This window comes from Embiotoca jacksoni, unplaced genomic scaffold (assembly GCF_022577435.1).
Source record: "Embiotoca jacksoni isolate LCO1_2020_lvr unplaced genomic scaffold, fEmbJac1.0.p SCAF_2, whole genome shotgun sequence".
NCBI lineage: Eukaryota > Metazoa > Chordata > Actinopteri > Embiotocidae > Embiotoca > Embiotoca jacksoni.
The window spans coordinates 16,312,667-16,332,705 of record NW_027185340.1 but is presented as its reverse complement, the minus strand read 5'-3'; the positions used below and the strand labels follow the sequence as shown (position 1 = coordinate 16,332,705).

Here is a 20,039-nt window from a genome sequence, read left to right as displayed (position 1 = left end):
TCAACTGGACAACCATGCTATTTTCAGATGATGTTCTGGATTACTCATCTACAGTGTCATTGTCCAATTTTAATCACAACAGGTTCCTGAATTATTATTTTTTTACAATATAATCCTTCTCAGGAACTGAAAGTGTTTCTATCCCCTGAAACACTAGAGGGCTTTTAATTTGAAAGAGATACAGTAAGTGTTGAGTTTCTATTGACGTGTAATGCAATAACTTTGACAGGGCAAATGGGAGCGGATCAAAAACGAGGCTTGAAGTTGAGGTCGTGAATCAATCAATACACCTTAAATGTCAATGTGACAACTTTCTCCAGACAACTGTGAACATTTGATTATATCGCTCGGGGAAAAAAAAGGGGTGGAGCTCCAGCAGCACTACATTTATGGCAACATTTAAATTGGAGAATTGGCCCAGAAGGGCAAAATATATATCCTTTATATTTGGTAAGATCTGTGTTGATGTGGTTTATGTTTCTTGTTTTTCTTACATGATGGATAATACACTTTTGTCACTTTTTTTTTTTTTTTCTTTCTTCTTGCCTTCCACAAATGTTTTATTCCGGACTTTACCATCTAACTCTTCTCCTCTCTCTTTACCTTCCCCTCTCTTCCACTCAGGAGGATTTTCGGAATAAGGTTCAAGATTACATCAAGCACTACACCAGATGATAGCAGCATTGGCTACCAATATCAGCCTGCACCAACCAACCAAACTGCTCTACCTTGCCTCTGCTTATTCTTGGCCAACTCCCCAACATGTGTGAATCAGCAGCCGACTCTTTGACTCTTACCACTCCCTTCCTCTTGACACCACAGCCCTGCCTACGCTACCTTCTGTTCACCTAGTTGCAATAAATGTCACATTGCAGGAATTAAGCTAAAAAAAAAAAAAAAAAAAAAAAAAAAAAAAAAAGAAAACAATAAATGCCTTCAAGGAAGGACTTGCATACAAAAGAAAAATATGCTATAATTATCCTAATCAGTTGAGTGTGAAAACGACCGCAATGTCTGTCAATTGTGACGAGATCAATGAAGGACGCCACCTCGCCAAGGTGGCTGCAAGTCTGTCGGAAACGAGCCGCGGCAACGAACGCCGAGGGGTTTGATGTGACGGTCGCTTAGCTGTTTTCAAATCCAATGAATCAAGAGAAAGAATATCTGTTATTATCAGTTCTCCGTTCCAGTGCCTGCCATGTTTGTGTCGCTAAAGAGAAAATGCATGAGTTACATACACACAAACACGGAGTCACATCCTGTCGTAAAAGGTGAGCGCGTGCGCGCGCACACACACACACACACACACACACACACACACACACACACACACACACACACACACACACACACACACACAGGTTTCTGACTCATAAACACTTGAGTTGGAAAGCCGACAGACCCCGGCCCCATTGGACAGCATGTGAATGACCACATTGCCCCATTTTGTTTTCCCTCTCAGTGCATGTACCCCCCCCCCCCCCCCCACACACACACACACAAACACACACACACACACATAAAACTGACACACACACTTTCTGTGTTTTCAGCTCCAGTGACAAAGTACTGCCACTAAAACCACAGCCAAATGTATTGTTCTGTTTTTAGTTCAATCTCCTGTTTTTCCTCCATTTGTCTCTTTGTGTAACACACACACACACACACACACACACACACACACACACACAACCACATGTAGCTTTCCTATCAAGGATGGAAAGGTTTATTCATAGTTACAGTGCAATCAAAAACTACTCTTGACATATTATTGGCACGTTGGCTCTGTACTTAAGTGCACTGGGTTTAAAATGAAACAATGATCAGTTTCAAGGACTGTATTTCAATTTAATTTGACATCCATACCAAATACAAGGTGTAGGAATTGTAGCAACAAAATGTAATTAAACACGTGAACTTAAAAGCTGCGATACTTTTCCAACACCAATGTAATTAATACAGCCGGCGACCAGCTGTTGAACACAGTGAAACATTTCGCAACAAAAAGACAACCGTTTACCGAAAACACCATCAATAGACGTGAACACCCTTAAAACTTGAACGTCAGCAATTTAACCTCTCTGTCATTGTTTTATTTTACTATCATTGTGCATCGTTATACAGAGCTAACCAATAAAAGACATTTTGACAGTCCTTAGACTTTGTGACTGCGCTGCAGGAACTCTCTCATTCTGGCTACTGCGGGAGATTTCCCAAGCTAAGATGAGTAGAGTGTGTCTTTCTAAAAAGGACACTACTCCAGTCTCTCGTGGGTGTGTGTGGGTGTGTGTGTGTGGGTGTGGGTGTGGGGGGGTGGGTGGAGTGTATCATTTCACTCTGGAAATGTGCGATAGTCCCATAATGACAGAGGCTCATTAACGACAAACATTACCAAGATATGCCACCGTGGGCTAGCTCGGCCCTTTTCATATCACTGGAGAACGGTGCCCGTGTGGAGTCGGTATGTTTGCCAGTGGATTAGCTCGCTAGCCACAGTGCGAGTCAGCTTGCCAGTTAACTTATTTTAGCTGCTGCTCAATTAACTGGAGCGGATGAAGAGGTGAGCTGTGGGACAGCTCTGTCTCCAGGAACCTCTGCGGCTGTGGAGTTTGGCCAATGATTGTTCATTGTGTGTGTTTATATGTGTGTGTGTGTGTGTGTGTGTGTGTCAGAGAGAGTTCAGCTGGTGGAGGGTGTGTAGTGCATCATGTTTGTGAGTGGGTCCCCCCCCCCCCCCCCCCCGTCCCGTCCCGGCCAGCGCTGTGCCTCCAGTTTGAGTCTTATCTCTAAACATCGCCTGTTCTCACTCCATTCAGTTTTCACACGTCTGCATGAGACAAAAGTCGATGTGATCTGCCAGTGCTGCATTTTACTGAGGATGTAGAAAAATAGTGGGTTGCAATTGTGTGTGTATAATGTATGTATGAAGAAGAAAAAAAAAAAAAAAAAAATTGACACTTTCTGCCGGTGGAGCGTGTGTGTGTGTGTGTGTGTGTGTGTGTGTGTGTGTGTGTGAGTTACAGTATGACAAGTGGACACGACGTGACCTGTCAGCATGCTGTGGTTTCCTCTTTCTTTCTTTCTTTCATTCTGGCCCAGGATTCAACAACTCCAATTCTTTTTTATTTTTGTATTAAAAGTAAACCGAACAAACGGATGACACCGGCTTCTGCTAAAATAAAGAGCGTGACACGCACAGGCCCGTCGAAAAACGAAACGTGAACACGCGTGTTCAAACGGCACTTCTCAGTATGTTTGAAGTCCACTCAGACCTTCGAGGCTAATGCCTGTTAATATGAAGCCATCCTGTGTAATTGCCATGACAGCTAATTGTCACGGTAGTCATCGCCTCCAGGATACGATTGCACGGCACTCTGTACTTTATCTTAGCCTTACATTCTCTGACTTTAGCTTCCTGTTGGAGATGCTGTTGTTACCACTTTCAGTTTGACAGTTAGCGGTGGTCGTTGGTTGTTTTTTTTTTGTTTGTTTTTTTTATTTCTCCGGATGTTTTTGGGAAATGTCTCTGCTTGGGTTTAACTCCATCTTTGGGCCAGAGGGGGAAGATTGTCCTTCCTCCGATCCTCAACCTTTTATTTCTCAGATTGTATATCCATTTTTTTAAGATATATTAAAGAGAATATAAATAAAAACCAACGTGTCTTGTTTATTTCATTATGAGCGTTACACTGACAAACATGACAGCGTACTCTCAGCGAAGCAAGGGAATAACACGCACTGAAAAAGCTCCGAGCTCCTAGTGATGGAAGGTGAGTTTCATTTCCAGCACTTCTGACCAAATAATGCTCTGTCAATATTCCACATTTGGATTTAGCGCCTCGCGTGTCCCAGTTGATGGTGCTGCTGTCCAACCGGGTATCAAGGCAAATAGACACGCCAGTCCACTACAGCACGACGTGAAATGGACACGCTGTCGCCTGTCTAGGCGTGACAGTTACACGCTTTTCTGTAGTAGACGAGAATGAAACCGACTGCATGCGTTGAGCCAGGTGATTTACACGAAAATTGAACTTATAGGTAATAAAACACGTGACACGTGTTTGGGGGATAGTGGATAAAAACAAGGTTACAAGGTAATAAAACATCTAAACAAATACTTTGTCGCCTCCTGGATTTGAACATCATCTCGCGTGACAGTCTGACTAACGCCACCGAGACACCCCTCCGTCCTCCTGATGCCGTGACAGAATGTGATTTATCGCCTCTGTTGCGGGACCTTGGTCACATGATCCCCACGTCACATGACACGCGCGTGTAAGCTTCACGCTTTCAACTAATTGTAACACTCAAGCCTAGACGGGCCAAAGCGCGGCGCTCTCACTTTTAGCTGTAGTGGACCGGTGTGTCTATTTCATGCCGTGATATTGGGTTGTGTTGTCGGACTTCAAGGTGGCCCACCTTAAAACACCTCCTGTTGAGTCTTGAGCTGAAAATCTGTCACGCTTTAGCTGTTTCAGCTGGCTGTACTAGCTATAGCTGCTTGATTATGCACTGTGCCGCGATAGAAACTAATGCTTACATACTGACTATTTCAAATTAAAAGCATTAATTTAAAATAAAAGCCCTCTAGTGTTTCCAACATTGACCCCCCCCCCTCCCCCCCCTTAAACTACCACAACCATCTGGTAACCCCCAGAAATCATCTTTAAAAGTCGCAACCCCCAAGTCAAGTACCGCTCGTCTAAGAAATGTCAGAAAATGGTTTTAAATGGTCCACCGAGACCAAATTTATTTTTTCAAATTGCTTGTTTTGTGTCCGCAGCAGCTCAATGCTGCAGCAGACTAAAACCATCTGGCACACAATTCTGAACTCCAACCTTTGCCTATAAAGAACTTGTATAAAAGATAGAAATTGTTTGTGTTAACACAGTTCATTCGGGAACTTTTTGTAAAATTCTCTGTAAAAGCCTCTTCATCCTCTCCAACCTGGAAGTGAAGAGCACTCGGGCAGGTGGAGGGTACACGCGCACGCCTGCCTACAAAGCCGTCCGCGTCTCTTTCTCAGCCAAGTCAAATGTGCCGACGTCTGTCAGTCACCCACACAGCCCGTCACCACTCCTGGTTTTGGAGGATGCGCGGTCGACTGAACACTCGCCCCGTGGCTCTTCTGCCATGTGGATATCCTGTGTGTGCAGTGACAGCTGACAGCCTCAGCCCGATAATGAGATGGTTGAGTGCTATAAATCATGTTGCTCCAGCTCTCTGGATTTTCTGCTCCCAACACACCTGCAGTGCCCGTTGAGCCTGAATGCAATTGAAATCTAGTTCTGCTTAACCGTCCTCGGTTAGCATCAAGCACGCTTTTCAATGAACGGCCGTGGGGAGGAGGAGAGAAAATAACAAGGAACTGCAGAAATCAAGTCTTCAAATGTTCCTTTGGAGAGGCACACCGGACAGCCACGTAACTAAAATGGTCATATGGCATACAAATCTGCAGCCAGCCTTGCTGTAACCTGGGAGCTGATTGGTGAAAGAGGAAAATGTCAAATCTACTTGCTGTGAATGTTCGCAGCTAATCAATGGAGAATATACTCTTCTGGGAACTAGAGTTTGGAGAGAGACATCTTTAAAGATAACTTTCAAACAGAATGAATACAGATTTCATTTTTAAAAAGCAAAGGCTTATATTTGAAGTGGGAAGAATACTTTTTCAGAAGCTGGATAAGCGGAGGAGATTTTAAATTTATGTTTGAACACTTCCTTGATTTCTTTTCTTTAAGATGCAGAATGAGGTCTTGTCAGTCGGTGTAACTGCCGCCTGTTTCGTTATGACTGACAGCTCATTATTGTTCATTTTCTTTTCCACAGAGATCATTGAAAGGTTTTCAACACTGAAATACAAGAAAAAAAAACATCATTTTGAGGTCGATGGGCTTCAATTTGTACAGCTGTCCAAATATAGATGGACCGCATGGGGATATTATTTTTTTCATTTTGACAAATGATTATATTAAAGTAGGAGGCATTTTAATTTGAATTGATGAAGACAGTTGACTGTACCTTATTTCAAAACGACTGCAGTATGCGTTCCTAATTCCCAACGTGTGTCGTGAATCAGCCAGAAGACACTTGTTATAAAAGTTCACGTCATAAAAAAAGGATTCAATGAGGGAGCAGGTGTATGTCGTCCTTAAAAATGATCATCTCTTATGTGATTGGTTGAGTGCAGGTATGGCGTTTGTTTTATAGTTAAATAAAATGTATCTTAACATACAAATGTTAGAATTTATAAGTTCTTTAACAATTCGTAAATAATAGAACATCTGAAACAATTAATATAGATGTATCCAATCCAGGTGCAAATTAAAGTACTTTCAATACATTAAAAATTTTAAATGACAAATTTTACATTAAAATGTTATAATAAATGACACGTGGTTCCTTTAGTCTAGAATACCTTTAAAAATGACATACTTTTAAATGAATTTGTCTGGTATTGATTGGAAAAGCTCTTTTTTATTATTTTATTCTCCTAGAGGTGCGTTATTTTAATAGACCCAGATACCTGTGGATAAGGTGCCCTTTCAAGGACGGGCAGTCCAACTGTTCCAGGTTTGTGTCAAATAATCCATAATTAAACCTAGCAGTCAAACCCGTCCGGTTGTGTATGAGCATGTCTAGAAGTAAAAACAATAAAGCCAAGGGAGCTTTTGATCATATGAACTGAAAATATTCTCACAGATGAACTTTGATATCCGCTTTCTTCTTCTTCGTCTTTCAACCTCTTCGACACGCTTTTGCTTCCCATTTCCTTTTTCACACGATAACAGATGCAGTATTTCAATCCCCCAGATGTTCGGTGAAGTGTAGCAGAGAAGATAATGAGAAAATGTCATTTACTATGTGGCAGCATCCAGTCTGATTTGACGGTATGCGTGCATGTGTCTGAGGGCGGGGTAGGGTGAAGGGTGACCTCAGCGATTTTTATTGGGCACGCCGCGAAATAAAGACCAACCTGAGCGGGATCACTAGGTTCCCGTATTCTCACCTTCTCACTTATTATCTTATCATTGTGGCGGCTAATTACCCCTTTTCTTTCCTTTGAATGTCAGTGTAACTGTTCTTGAGCTCTTTAATTATTTCTCCCTTTGACCTGCTCCTGGCTGTACATTTCTAACATGTATTAACATTTAGTCGAGAAAGTGTTTTCTCTCCATATCTCTGTGGCAGGATCTGGATATTTTGTGACTGAAGTGGGAAGGAAATTCAGCAGTTATTACTAAGATCTGATGTAAAAAAAAAAATCATCTGTTCTTTAATTGACTGTATACAGTGTGTGTGTGTTTCCTCTTCCCGTCTGTCTGTGTGTTTGCGGCGGCGACATAGTGGGCGTTTGGTGCCAGCTGCTTATTTCTATCCAGCTTCTCTGTCTCTCCTCGCCCATCACTCAGCTGTGTGCGGACTTCATCTCAACCGCCATGCTGGCCGATTCTACGTAGCTGTTTCCAAGCTGCATCTCATTTCTTCAGATATTTACACACATCATGCTTCTGAGCAAAGTTTCACTGTAAAGCTGTGATACTGCGTTACCATAAAAAAAAAAAACAATCAGGGTCCAGATCAAGCCGTCTTTTCTCATCTTCCTCTCAGCCTGTTTGTGGCCCCGAAAAACTCTGTATGTAGACCCGAATGTGCAAAACTAAAAATGACTTTTATTCACCAAATGTGCAACGATGGAAGGCAGCGCGGCAAAGCGCGAGCAATATTGCACACACTAAACGTAAGCGAATGCTGTCAATGTGACTGCTTGTGTTGAAATGACTTTTACACAGAAAGGAACTTCAACTTTTCTCGATGTTGGAGTTTGAATAGCTGCAGACACAGGGGTGAATTGTTGCTGCTAGTTAAGGTAAAAAACAGACACGTGTTTGTCGCTGGACAGTATTTCATGCTATCAGATGTAGTTTGTTTTGTTGAGAGCCCGGTGTGGTGGACACAAATGCAACATAAATTAAGATGTGGGAAGAGGAAGTGAGAGGATTTTTATTTTTTTATTTTTCAATGGAAGCTTTATGTGTTAGAAAGAGAGAGAAATGCATGATCTCTTGTGAATTGCGTTGCCTTTATTTGTGCGTGCCTGTACAGTTGTGTCTGTGTGTGTGTGTGTGTGTGTGTGTGTGTGTGTGTGTGTGTGTGTGTGTGTGTGTGTGTGTGTGTACAGTTGCATTTAGGCTCACACGTGGCCCATGTATGCGTCATGTGTAAGGGTAAGTGCCTTTCCTTTGTTTTGCTTCTAAAGCTGCCCACACACTCGTTCCAGCTGTGGGAGGCACTTCATTGTGCCGTGAGATTAGCTTGGCACACTGCAAACACTAATACAGTTAGTCATGCCAACTTCAACAGAAGCCTAAACAATGAATACATCACAGTCATTAAATAAAGCTCCATCTCCACACCATTAGTGCCAGATGAGCATGCGTTTTTCACATCGTTTAACTGCGGTTGTTCTGATCGCTGACGTGCAGGAATCACACAACTTATAACAAAACAAACAAACAACAAAAAAAGCGAATCGAGCACGTGTTCGGCTGCATGGCGCATATAAATATGAGTGCACATCGCAGCGGTTTGTATGGTAACAGATGATTAAATAATCAACAAGGTAAAACACGTGCGACCCTTTCAAAAACACTGACAACCATGTTATTATTTCCTTTCAACATTCAAACATATACTTCTGGGTGCGCTGTGCGGCATTTTTCATATCTACGATGCACGCCTACAACAACAGCATGCGCACATAAAAGAGCATTAGCGTCCAGCCAAACACCATCGCGCACGTCCAGCAGCTTTACGTGGGCTGGTTGAGCTTATCACTTGTTAGTAGTAAAAGGTGCTGTCAGCTGTCGCGTTGTGGTATTTGAACAAATGGAAAGAAATCAGCTGCACTCACCGTGCACGAGATCAATCACGTCACAGTCGATATTGTCGCTCGCTTTGATGCAACGGTCCGGTATGGTCTGTCCTCAGGTACTGGTGTGTGCCAATGTTTTTTCACAGCCAGCTTCTCAAGAAATATGACTGTGAGGAAGGTAATTGCTCGAATCCGTACAGTAGGTGTCAAATCATAAAAGAAACCTGCGTTCACGCACTTAGGTGTCTAAACTGAAAAGACACAATTATAATGTTCCAATGAGAGCGCATTCATTTCTTCACAGATATACTGCATACTGTATGTTGCACATAGTAGAGGCTGCAGTACATCGTAGATTCAGCAGTCCAGCTTTCAGTGACTTGCTGTTGTACAGTCAGTTTCAATACAAGGAACAAATGAGAAAAAAAAAAAAAAAAAACACGACTCTTACTTTCTGGAATTACTTCAGAATTGTGTTTTTCTTTGTCAACTTGTTTTGCCCCACTAAGCTTAATTTCATGGATGAAGTCCGATTTCTGAAAATGAAAAATGTCTCCCTGTTACAATCTGAGAGAGACAGACATATTTCTGTAAAATATCCTGCTGTCAGCTGCATCCTACACTCATGACCCTCACAAGCAATTTCTGGGTTTTCAAGTATAGTTTGCTTTCTGATTAGTTGGAAAAGATAAAAATCAGTCTCTGCAAATGCAGCTGGTCACATGAAGCGGAGAAAATAAATGGAGGGTTCGATAATGATTAGACATATAACCATCCTGGCCCTTTAACCCCCCACCACCCTCCCATCCCATATAGTTACAGTTTGTTTTTTTCTATACCATAATTTTCCATACTTTAAGTGAGTTTAACTTCAACATAGAGAGTTCATCCTAAATTAGGAAAACTATTTGAGGCAGCTTTGATATCAAAAGGTACCCTGTGGAGTGTTGTTGTAAACAAACTAACTTACATTGTGTGTTATTCACTGAAACATATTTAATTTTTTCTTTGAGACATAATAAACAATGCGCTTTGTAGTAAAAAAAAAAATTATTGCTCTGTAGAACTACTCGTGGTCAAAAAGCCAACAGGGTACCTTATTATTTGACAGTTTTAAAAATCGTTTAATCAAATGTTGGCCATTATTAATTTTTCATTAAACTTATACAAATATATAGTACATATATACTTACGGAGCAATTTAAAAACATTAAAATAACATCTTTTTGCTCTGAAAGACAACCTCAATACTTGGCGTCATGGATTTCACAACATATTGGAAACACTCTTTTCAGATTCTGCTCCATGCTGACATGATTGCATCATAATTTCTGCACATTTTGCCAGACACACGTGCTGCTAATGACCCCTTCTACTGCATCCCAAAGATGTTGAATTCTTTCAGAGTGTGCATGGAGAAGCTGCTAAAATCATTGTCATGTTCATAAAAAAAACAGTTTTAGAGGACTTTGGCTTTGTGACAGGGTGCATTATTATGTTGGAAATTGCCATTAAAAGATAGTAAATTCAGTCTATTTAGGGGAGCACATGGTCAGCAAAAATACTGCTGCAGCCTGGACGGTTGATACAATGGACGTGTGTTGCGTCACTAAACTCTGACTCTACCATGTGTGCAGAAATGGATATTTGAGACCTGGCTACTTTTTGTTTTTCACCGTCAACTGTCCAGTTTTGTGCCCACTGCTCCTAACTGACAGGTGGGGAATCCTACATGTTCCTCTGCTGTTGTAACACGTCCACTGTACCTCAAGGTTTGAAGTGTCGCACATTATCAGATGCTTTTCTGCTCTCAACCGCTGTGAAGATATATATTTTTTCATGTAGCCTTTCTGTCAGATTCAACCAGTCTGCCCATTCTCCTCTGACCTCGATCACCAACGAGACATTCCCATCTGCAGAACTGCTGCTCACTGGATGTTTTATTATTATTATTATAATTATTAAATACTTTTTAATGCGCCATTCTCAGTATACTCAGGAGACTTGTGAGCATAAAAATCCCAGAAGATCAGCGGTTTCAGAAATACCCAAACCAGTCTGCCAACGACAATCATGCCACTGCCAAAGATCACATTTTTACCCTGTTTGTGATGTTTGATGTGAACATCAACTGAAGCTCCTAATACGTGTCTGCATGGTTTTATGCATTACACTGCTGCTACATGATTGGCTAATTGGATTATTACAAAAATAAGCAGATGTACAAGTGCTCTGATATCCACGACTACTCTTTTCCTGCTTCCAACTCAATGAGCTGATTGAGGGCAATCACACTTCTCAGTTCCACCGATCAGATTTTGCCGCAGCCTCTGCGAGCCGGTTCCTGTTAAACATCAATATCAGGTGGATACTCTTTCATAGCTCATGCCCTGACCGCACAGTAAAAATGATGACATCACAGTAAGGGCTAATCGACATCTCTTCAGATTTTCCTGTTGTGCAGACTTTGTCACAAAAGCTCATCTTCTGAGGAGGTTCTCCTGCTTGAAAAAACTGTTTTGTTGTAACGCTTCCTTTTTCTTTTGTTTCCTCCCTCCCACGTCTCTCTCTCCTCTGCATCCTCCTTCTCCAGAGACAGACCACTGCAGGGCTCCAGAGTGCAATGCGTGAGACTGGTCTGATGAAGCTGCTTAATGTAATGTGAAGACAAATGTACGCTGCATTGGTCATAAATGCACACATTGAATGATTTAATTATTTTTTTTACAACACAGACCATACCAGAATGGAAATGACTGAAGGACGTACAGATTTGGAACCCCAGTATCAGAAGCACAAACATGAAAACTCTGACCAGTTCATTTACTTTTCTTTCTTTTTTTTTTAAGGTCTCATCTCCCAGGCTGCCTGTTGGCTGGTTGAAATGTTGCTGGAGGTTCCACTGGGAGATTGTGAACTAGACAGAAATACCTTACAGCCACATGGGAACAGGAGCAGAGCATTGAAAAACACATTGTATCAACATCACCAGCGAACATCTGTGAATGACATTATGTTGTTTGTTATGAACACGAGGGCACATCAGGAGGCGAGTAGCAGCAGTTTCTTCCTCTCGTTTTCCTCTTTAAAATGACTAGTGACTGACAGACTGTGGCAGGAAACAGTCAGATTAAATGTATTCTTTACTAAGATACAGTGATACGTTATGACCTGCTGCAGTTTGTTTGTTTGTCAGCCGGTTTACAGAAAAAACGTCCTGCCTTATTTTTAATGAAACATGGTGGAAGGGTGTAAACTAAGACCAAAATGTAGAAACCATTATATTTTGGAGTGGCTCTTAATCCCAGGTCAGATCCGGGCATTATTTGTCACTTTTATTAACACTGCGAGACAGAGCATTTAGCCTACTGAATGCTACGCATCTTAAAATCCAGCAGATGCTTGTGTAGTTTGAGTAGTGACAAAACATAGGCCATTCTCGAAATACGTAATTGTATTTGTGAATACTTGTAACCATGTAACTGTCCACTATAAGGGGCACCAGTAATCTTTGATAAACATGTACTTGATCAAACTGAGATTAGTCCTGATGGAGCACTCAGGGAAAGTGGTTTCATTAAGGAGGATTGAAACCTGTGTAACGGCTGAGATGAGAGGCTTCAGATGGGCGCAAGTCTATTTTAACATCAGTCTGGTAGTTGTGGGGAAATATTTAGTGGTTCCAGTTGCAGATTTGCTTATAAAACAAGAGTAGACTATAGGCCTTTGTAGAGCGCTGTGGTTTTATAGTGCCCTTCTAGTTTTATTATTGGAATTGAGGATGGGTTTTTTTCGCTGGTGACTCACAACAACACACCTTACGACTTTACAAAGTTCACGACAAAGAAATCCAATAAGCCAACTTTGGCTGCCACAATTCTGTATTTCATAAACACTTTTGTTTGTGATCACCAAGGCCAAATATTGTTTATTGTTTTGCAGTATTTTCAAAACATACAGTAAATGAGGTGAGCTGTTGATGCATCTTCACCCATATGCCTTTTTTTCTCGTGACAACTTTGTCATGGTTCACCTTGCACACACAATCTAAACTGAAATTTCCCCAAACTCTACACTGTTATGTAAAATCTATGAGAGAAATGTTCCTACAATGACACCCGTAAACATTTTCCCATCCGTTGCATCCGACACTGACAACCTAATGAGCAGTTTCTGAGGTTTTAAGCGTAGTTTGCTTGCTAATTAGTTTCAAAAGGCGCAGCAGTCCCAGTTGCCTTCTGCCGACGTGCTCCCACTGTACTCACGCACCTTGAAGATATACTGCATTATCAGTAGACATAACGATTATTCTCCTAAATGAAATGGGCTGGTGAAGTCACAGGAGAGCAGTTCACGTTTGATGACAGCGTTCACAGCAAATACAGGTGCTCATATAGTACAGTAGAGAGATTAAGTGGAAATTGAGGTCATAGATGGAGATATCGCTACACATTTATCACACAGTCTGTCATTTCTTTTTGCACAGTGCATAAAATGAACTTGCTGTTTATCCTCCAGATTTAAGTTGCCTTTTAAACATAAAATAAAATTGGCATCTCAGAAACCCAGTTTGTGTCAAAATGAAAAGTTATTCATTCAATATAATAATCAGTAAAAAGGTCCAGAATTCCCACGAAATGAACCTTTTATTTTCCACCTGTTGAACTTTAACTTGCAAAGTTAAAACACGTTGATTTTGACGAAGCTCAAGTTGTCTAAGCACACATCTTCTGAACTATAAAAGGAGAATGCAAATGTTCATCGCATGTCCACACTCTTTTGTCTTCTGGCCTCTTTCATGTCACAAAAGTTGTCTGCCGGCTTTCTGTTTACTTTCTCTGGCTTGATTTAAACAAGTCTGCTCCTACAGTGTGAGTCACAGCAGATACGTTTTGCACACTAGCAACAGAGCGACTGCGAGAGAGAGAAGCGGATAAAGCAAGAGGTTAAAGATCTTTGGATTATACTTCAAAGACAGGCAATTAATCTGCAGTAGATAAAAATCGCAGCCACATACCGCCCTCAGTGTGTGTTTTCAGGGTGATATTTGGTGTTTGTGTGAGCCTGACCATCTGTCTGCTGTTAAAATCTCTCTGGTTAGAAGCAAACGTTTATGTTGGGGTCTTTGTTCCTTTAAATTACAGCCATCTAATCTTACAAGCCACTGTTTCCCCACGTTATCACACAAAGTTGCTTTATAGTACAGCCGTTGTGTAATTTTATTGAGTGATCATATTTCGGGCTATCGTTAAAAAATATTTGAAACCAGTACAGATACCTTGACTTTTCATACCTGCTCCTGAACAATACTTTTTCAGTATCAATTTGCTAGAAATTAATTTTAAGGAGAAAATTACATTTCAAATGACAGTACAAATCTTCATTTTCCTGCAGTTTAGAGAGGGAGAGTGTACAGTGCAACCCAGGTTGTTTTCTGTCCCCTAAATGTCTCACATACTATTTACCAATGTTCCCTAAATGCCTCACGGGCTGTCAGTAGATGCCAGCTAGGTTACAAAGTCACGGCAGCAATAACGCGTGTTGTAAATGTGTTTGTGTGGATCTAACCTTGATATGGAAATTTGGTACCAAATGCTCAGGCATTTTAGATGGTATTGAAGCTGTCCTGTTGGTGAAGCAGAAAAAAAAGTTCAAACTGATGCTGAAATGTAGCTACAGTGAAAATCAGACGATGCGGCCCAGGCAAATAACACGTGGGGATTCTAGAGGAAAGGAGAAATGGATCTACGTATGTAAATACGGAGTACAGGACTGGAAACAAAACTGGAGTTTAGGGGGGAAAATGCCACTGATACATCATGTTGATTAATATTTAATATTTCAGAATAACGCTAAAAGCAACTCACCTGGGGCAAATAATTTGGATTTTTTTTTTTTTATAACTTTTAAGCCTAATCTCTCTGACTTCTTCCTCCCTGTCCTTGACTATTTTAAAATAATTAACAGCAAAGGCCATCATTGCAACTGTCACAATATCTGCTGGCCTCGCAGTCACGTGTGGAGTCTGCGCCTCAATCTCCTCAGGTTGCCTTTCTCCTCCATAAATTATTCACCGGGGAGAGTCAAGTCTTTTATCGGGTCAGTTAGAGTAGGAGAAGGTTATGTCTGGTAGCTGATCCTTGACGGTTTTAAATGCAGTTTTTAGAGCTTCTATTACTGTATCATTTTGTTTTTCTTATACGGATCCTTTATGTGTTATTAACCTTTGTCATCCATGTCAAGAAATTTCATCAAAACCCCACCTGTGCACCCAAACCTCCAACTATTGAAAAAAAAAAAAGAAAAAAAAAAAGTTGATCAACTTTTCTTATTTTGAAACCTTGATTATGTATTTCATTGTTATTACGCAGGGGACTGGGAATTTGGAGCCTGCAGGGTAACGCGGTTGGATAATTATAGTCACATTCATATTTACTAGCAAAAGGAGTCGCTGGTTTACCCCTTGACAATCCAGTAAAATTCTCCACAACACAGATTCAGGGCATATCCAAAGTAAACTGAAAGCTGTTCTCGAACCTGTCGTAGTAGATGCATGGATTTGGTCTCTTGAAAGGTAACGCTTTGACATTTTATCCCCAACAGTCCAGTTCACTGAAGTACAAGGTATATCAACCTGAACTTTTTTGCAAACAAAGGCCTGCAGATAACTGTAAATGGGACTGAATAGCTGGAAAAAACATAAGGAGCAAATGTTTTCGTAAAAAAAACAAATAATTCCTTATGTAAACTAATATGTGTAGAAATGGAACAAGCAAAGCTGTGTTTGGTCTCTATGGGAACTGGTGGAGTCGTGGTGGAGGATGGGATGCTGTGCATAGGTGCTGATAACATTAGAGGGACGAGTACCAAACTGATTGACATGAGAGATGATGGTCTGCTTCAGTGTGCAGTTACCCCTTATCTGGTCTTGTTTGTATTGCTCCTGCTGTTGTGTGGTGGCACAGCCAAGGTTGACAAGTTAACATGAATATTATCTCGATGTAATGACATCAAAATATGTAAAGTGTTTAGCATGTAGATGTTACTTTCATGTCTGTCCATCTATAATTTGTTTTTATTTTTTTAATTTTCCTGGTCGCTTTCTAACAATGGTGTGAGCAGGTAAAAATGATGTTTGCGGTTCTTTGGATTTGCTTGACTGTTTTTAAAAACCCAAACTGTCTGTCAATTTTAACACAAGAGGGAGAATGCTGCTACATGTAAAAGATCCTTTTTCACAGCATTGGGGCCCTTATTGTGAAATTATAGTGCGTATGTCAATTAATATGACAAATAAGGGCTTTTATTCTCGTCATCAGTAAATAGATGGCTGCTGAATCAATAACGAGCACAGAAATGCCGATCCAGAAAAGATGTCAAATCAATTACCAGTGGGGCAACAAACAGTTGCTTGTACATGAGCTGCACACTCACAGAAGTGTTTTTAATCATTGTGGCTAATTAGACCCCTACTCAGGCTGAATGTGGTCAGATTTATGATGGGCATTATGTAAGGTGACTCCATATGTGAAACGCAATCAGAAATGTTAATTTGTTTCACCCTGACTGTTGTTTACCAGGGGAGTGTGTACATGCCAACACAATGCTGTGAAGAGGTTTAATCAGCCAACGTTTTTTTATCCTGGTATATTTTACATAAAAAAGAAATGAGACACTTTGCTGTTGTAAGCATATGATTGGGTTTAGGGTGAAAGGAACAACAGGCTACGTTTTAAACACTACAAATTGCCTTGATGATAGAAGTCCCTCCGCCTTTAAGACCACTAAGTCCTCCAACCCAAACGACCTCCGAGGTTGTTTAATTCTACCCTCAAATATGACACACAGGAGTGTTTCTTAAATTAGTGCCGCTAGTCAAGTTTAGTACAAAACACATGTTGTTAGGGTTTGGGAAAGATGGATGGATTGGGTTAAAATGCTGACTTGAATCATGTTGTTTGTTTCAGTTACAACTTCCTTAAAGTTATGCAACCTTTGTCGTCATGGCAATAGTAAACCAGATTTTTAAAAACTGTCTGAAACTGGAAGCGAACAACAGTCTCCTACACCCGAGTATAATGTTGTATCAAACCGCCCACCTAACCTGCCTCCTCCGACAAGAAAAAAAACATACTTTATACAGACGTCACCTGAACTGTGTCACCTCTCCAGGACTCCAGATTGTCATTATTTATGTAACTTGGAAGTCACTCAACTTTAAAACATAGCTGTGGTTTGTAATAAGGTGCTTGCACAAAAGATCTATGGGGTCATTTTAAGACCAATATTATCAATGATTTTTAAACTTTGGTCTGTGACAAAGTGATAAACTCAAGACTTGGACTCAGAGTCCGTTTAGAGTCTTGACTAGGATTTAGCTGCTGTGAGGCCTTGAGACTCAAAAGCATTCAGGTCTTGACTGGTAAAATCCTGGAACAGTAAAAAAAGATAGTAAGTTAGCAACTGGCAGGCCTTGCATAACCCCACACAGTGTATATGTACTCATTTGACCTGTATACTGTGAAAATAAAACTATTGACACAGGAAAGTGAAATACTTGATACTCAACTCGATACTCTGGACTTTCTCTTGAATGACTCGACATTATACTTAGTTTAGTCGAGAATAAATAAAGACAAATAACTTGACCCTTGACTTTGTCTTTATACAAATTACTTGAGTCTTGACCTTGTTTCTAATTACGTTTATCAAATAAGAAGTAATTACAGAACAAGAATGGTTTGGATTCAAACTGTCCTGTCCTTTGAGAGCACCGACACAACAGCAGCATATCTACTGCATCTCCAGTTACTCATTTTCTGCCCCGTCAACATTATTAGACCCCAGTGAATATGTGAAGACGGCAGCGATAAGACTTAATTGCAACATTAATGAGTCATTTCCCAGAATGCAATGCTGTGTCCCATATAAATCGGAGGCCTTCGCTTTGTTTACAATTCACTAAATAAAGTTTTTCCCTTTTTTTAAATATTTTTCACACTTCAGTAAATGACACATGGGCTTCAACCAAGTGCAGTCATTGTGACTCAACATAGCGCACCATGCTATTCATATATTAAAGCAGGATTCATTATTCATATTCAACACATACAAAAGCCTTTCACAGCATTATCATCTCATAAGAAACACAAGTGCTGATCTTGAGTGTGGACACATGAGCCAGACATTTTATTCAACTTTAATGGATGATTATAGATTTTTCTTAAATCAAACCATTAGAAGACACTCCAACAGCATATTTGACATTTCAAACAAAACCTCGCCCTCTGTTTTCCAAGAGCTTTTGGCACAAAGTACAAAGTAAGATCGTGTCGGGGAAATGTGGTTGTGTTTTAAAGTGTGTTTTTGCTGACAGGGAGCTTCCAGGTCAATTAATCTGTAAAGGAAAGAGAGCATTCAAAAATATCAATGAGGAAACAGTTCAGGCGGCACACTCTACCACATCGGGAGATCACAAATCAATAGAAACCTAAGATCTGTGATACACAAACTGCGCTTCAGGCTACGGCATGTTCAGCAGGGAAGTGCGTTGGCTAACTTAACCCATTGTTTCATGTTCTCTCTGTAGTCAGATTTGTGATTTTTGTTTTTTCTCTGTAAATTTTTCTACTCTTTGTTGTCTTTATTGTCTTTTCAACATCTTAGTTTCCTTGGTAATGGCAGGATGGAAGCTGCAGAACACAACATCACGTACAGCTCCTGTGTAGCAACCATCTTTTCTTTGACATACTTCCTTTCACCCGTTTTAAACATCTGCCAATGTTCAGTCTAGCGCATCCTGCATTTTACCAGCTGGTTTACTTTAGATTATGCTATTCCTCATTTCATTACCCCATTCAAGAAGGAGACTAAGCTGCAGAAATTGTGAACATACAGGACAGGACAGGATATCTAATAATAGTAAAGAAAAGGAAATTAAAGCTACTTCTAATCCCTCTATATTCTGCAGAGCAATCTGTTTCAGATAAATTCAAATTCAAATATAATTTACATCTGTCAAAATAAGCACATGACAGCAAACAATTTGCATGAGAAAAAGTAATATAGTAAACAATGATTTGTTGCCTTGATCGTGTCACAAAGACGATACAATCTGCTGAAAGAGTCACCTCATATTGTACATACATTTACACTATATTGTGTGTGCACACACATACAATACATATCCCTGGGTTCTCTAACAGAGGTCGAAGTATCTGTCCTGTTGTCTTTTGTAATTTTTTTTTTTTTTTTTTACTGTCGAGCACTATGTTCATGGTCTCCAAAAATAGTTGTTAAATTCTTGTTTGTGTAACAGCATCATCATCACATTCAAAAATTCTTTGCAAGCAATTTCTCTGAGTAATAGTGATTTTTTTTTTTTTTATTTACAATATCTTTTCAGCAGTCACTATTATGGTCCAGACAAATTCATGTGAGGCTCTCAGCACCTCTGTGGGATCTTAAGCTTCACACTGGTGCAGTTGGATTGAGGCATCACTTAAGTAGGGTCTGGTTTTATTCAGCTCCTCTTGTGGGTCCATAATGTAGTGATTCTGGTCCGATTGAAACCCGTTCCCCAAACTTCAACACTCAGGAAAATAATTCATTTGGTCACTGAAAGCGAGAATGGTGTAACCTTAGGGACAGAAAAGTACCTCTTGTCTTTAGTCTCGTGATGACCCGGCGCCCCCCCCCCCCCCCCCCCCTTCTTCCCTTCACTACACAATGCCCTCGCTGCGCTTGCTCCTCCACACCACCAGGGCTGTCATGAGGAGGGTGACCAGGATGGGCACAACAATGAAGGGACCCAAGATGCGGTTGGGAGGGTCCCTGAGGAGTCGTCCAGACAGCGAGCAGTCGTGGAAGTAGTGCCTGTGGACTCGGATGAAGAACTCGTCCACCTGCCTGTTGGGCCAGAAGCACTCCATCTTCAGCGCCACCAGATACGTGCAGTTTGTCAGCTCGCCGTAGAGACTGCACAAATGAAAAGGAAAAATGAGCAGTTAAGAAATGAACAAACTTGCTATGCCCTAAACCCATAGTACCCATAGACAATAAGCATATCAGTGGGTTTGGGTGCTCAAATCATTTGCTCATATTTTGAGCAACTAGTTGTGAAGTGGGATTGCTATGATATTCACAGTGAATTTCTATGGCTGAT

At 40.7% G+C, this 20,039-nt stretch overlaps 2 protein-coding genes across 2 annotated transcripts in view; one reads left to right on the top strand and one right to left on the bottom strand.

The window, feature by feature from the left end:
• Positions 1-3,653, top strand: part of ube2f (ubiquitin-conjugating enzyme E2F (putative)) — a 48,886-nt gene extending 45,233 nt beyond the window's left edge. The window contains exon 10 of the mRNA XM_069154776.1: positions 625-3,653. Coding sequence (XP_069010877.1) covers positions 625-675 — 51 coding nt within the window. The 3' untranslated portion in view covers positions 676-3,653. The remainder of the gene's footprint in view (positions 1-624) is intronic.
• Positions 3,654-19,571: 15,918 nt separating this feature from the next.
• Positions 19,572-20,039, bottom strand: part of ramp1 (receptor activity modifying protein 1) — a 50,293-nt gene continuing 49,825 nt past the window's right edge. Inside the window, exon 3 of the mRNA XM_069154775.1 lies at positions 19,572-19,852. Within this exon, the coding sequence (XP_069010876.1) occupies positions 19,597-19,852 (256 nt within the window). The 3' untranslated portion in view covers positions 19,572-19,596. The remainder of the gene's footprint in view (positions 19,853-20,039) is intronic.